This window comes from Hypanus sabinus, chromosome 5 (genome assembly GCF_030144855.1).
Source record: "Hypanus sabinus isolate sHypSab1 chromosome 5, sHypSab1.hap1, whole genome shotgun sequence".
Classification (NCBI taxonomy): Eukaryota; Metazoa; Chordata; class Chondrichthyes; order Myliobatiformes; family Dasyatidae; genus Hypanus; species Hypanus sabinus.
Genome location: NC_082710.1, coordinates 146,517,505 through 146,518,416, shown reverse-complemented (window position 1 = coordinate 146,518,416; position 912 = coordinate 146,517,505). Strand labels below are relative to the sequence as shown.

At 58.2% G+C, this 912-nt stretch overlaps 1 protein-coding gene across 1 annotated transcript in view; it reads left to right on the top strand.

Annotated features, from left to right (window-relative positions):
* The first annotated feature begins 580 nt into the window (after window positions 1–580).
* The window catches only part of LOC132393782 (uncharacterized protein CFAP97D2-like), a 26,844-nt gene continuing 26,512 nt past the window's right edge, over window positions 581–912 (top strand). The window contains exon 1 of the mRNA XM_059969176.1: window positions 581–744. Coding sequence (XP_059825159.1) covers window positions 652–744 — 93 coding nt within the window. The 5' untranslated portion in view covers window positions 581–651. The remainder of the gene's footprint in view (window positions 745–912) is intronic.

Sequence of the window (912 nt, the reverse complement as noted above, 5' to 3'; positions counted from 1 at the left end):
CTGCAGTGTTGGAGGGGTAAGCCTGAGGGAGTACTGCAGTGTTGGAGGGGTAAGACTGAGGGAGTACTGCAGTGTTGGAGGGGTAGGACTGAGGCATCACTGACATGAAGGAACGGCATTGATCCAGTTGGGCATTAACCTGATGTCCTATTCCTCTGCCTCACATATATCAAAGATCTGATACCAACCGAAAGAGCAAGCGGGATGTTCCGCATGTGACCCCAGCCACATCTTCTGGTCAAGGGTCAAAGAGCTGAAGATGTTGGATACCCTCAGGTGAGACCGCGCCGTGACATTCGCACCGGATCGCCTGTCCTCCGATTTACGCATCGTTTCCCTGGAAGTTGTTCTGTGTAAATCGCGTCCCAGGGTCCCCCAGAGCAGGACAGAGGACCAGATCCATCCCACCGACACGGTTTTCCAGCGTGGGGGCTGCACTCGTGCTCCCAGCTCCTGATGGACGGAGCAGCGAGCCCGGCGCGATGCGGGAGCACTGTTATCCCGGTCGTCGTGGAACAAAAGCCCTCTTGTTGCAGCGACTCGTTGCTTGTCATAGCAACTGGCACATGATCCGCGGCAAACACGGAGCCCGGACACACACCGGAGCTTTCTCGGCATCCGAAATCCGCCGCGGACCCCCAGCGCCCGGCCATGCACCGCGCCTACCAGCCCACCCTCCCCTGTGGGAACAAGCTCCTGCAGCAGAGGTGGGACCAGACCAGTTACCTGGCGCACCGGCGAAAGGTAGGTCGGGGAGAGAGGGAAGAGGGACAGAGAGGAGTGAAAGGGGCGATCGGCACTGGGCGCTTCAGGGCTGCCCACTCCCTTCTGGTTTTCACCCCAACAAGTAATGACTGCGCGAATAAAGGTGAACAATAAGAATGCAGGATTCCTCAGCCGATCAGGCAGCAT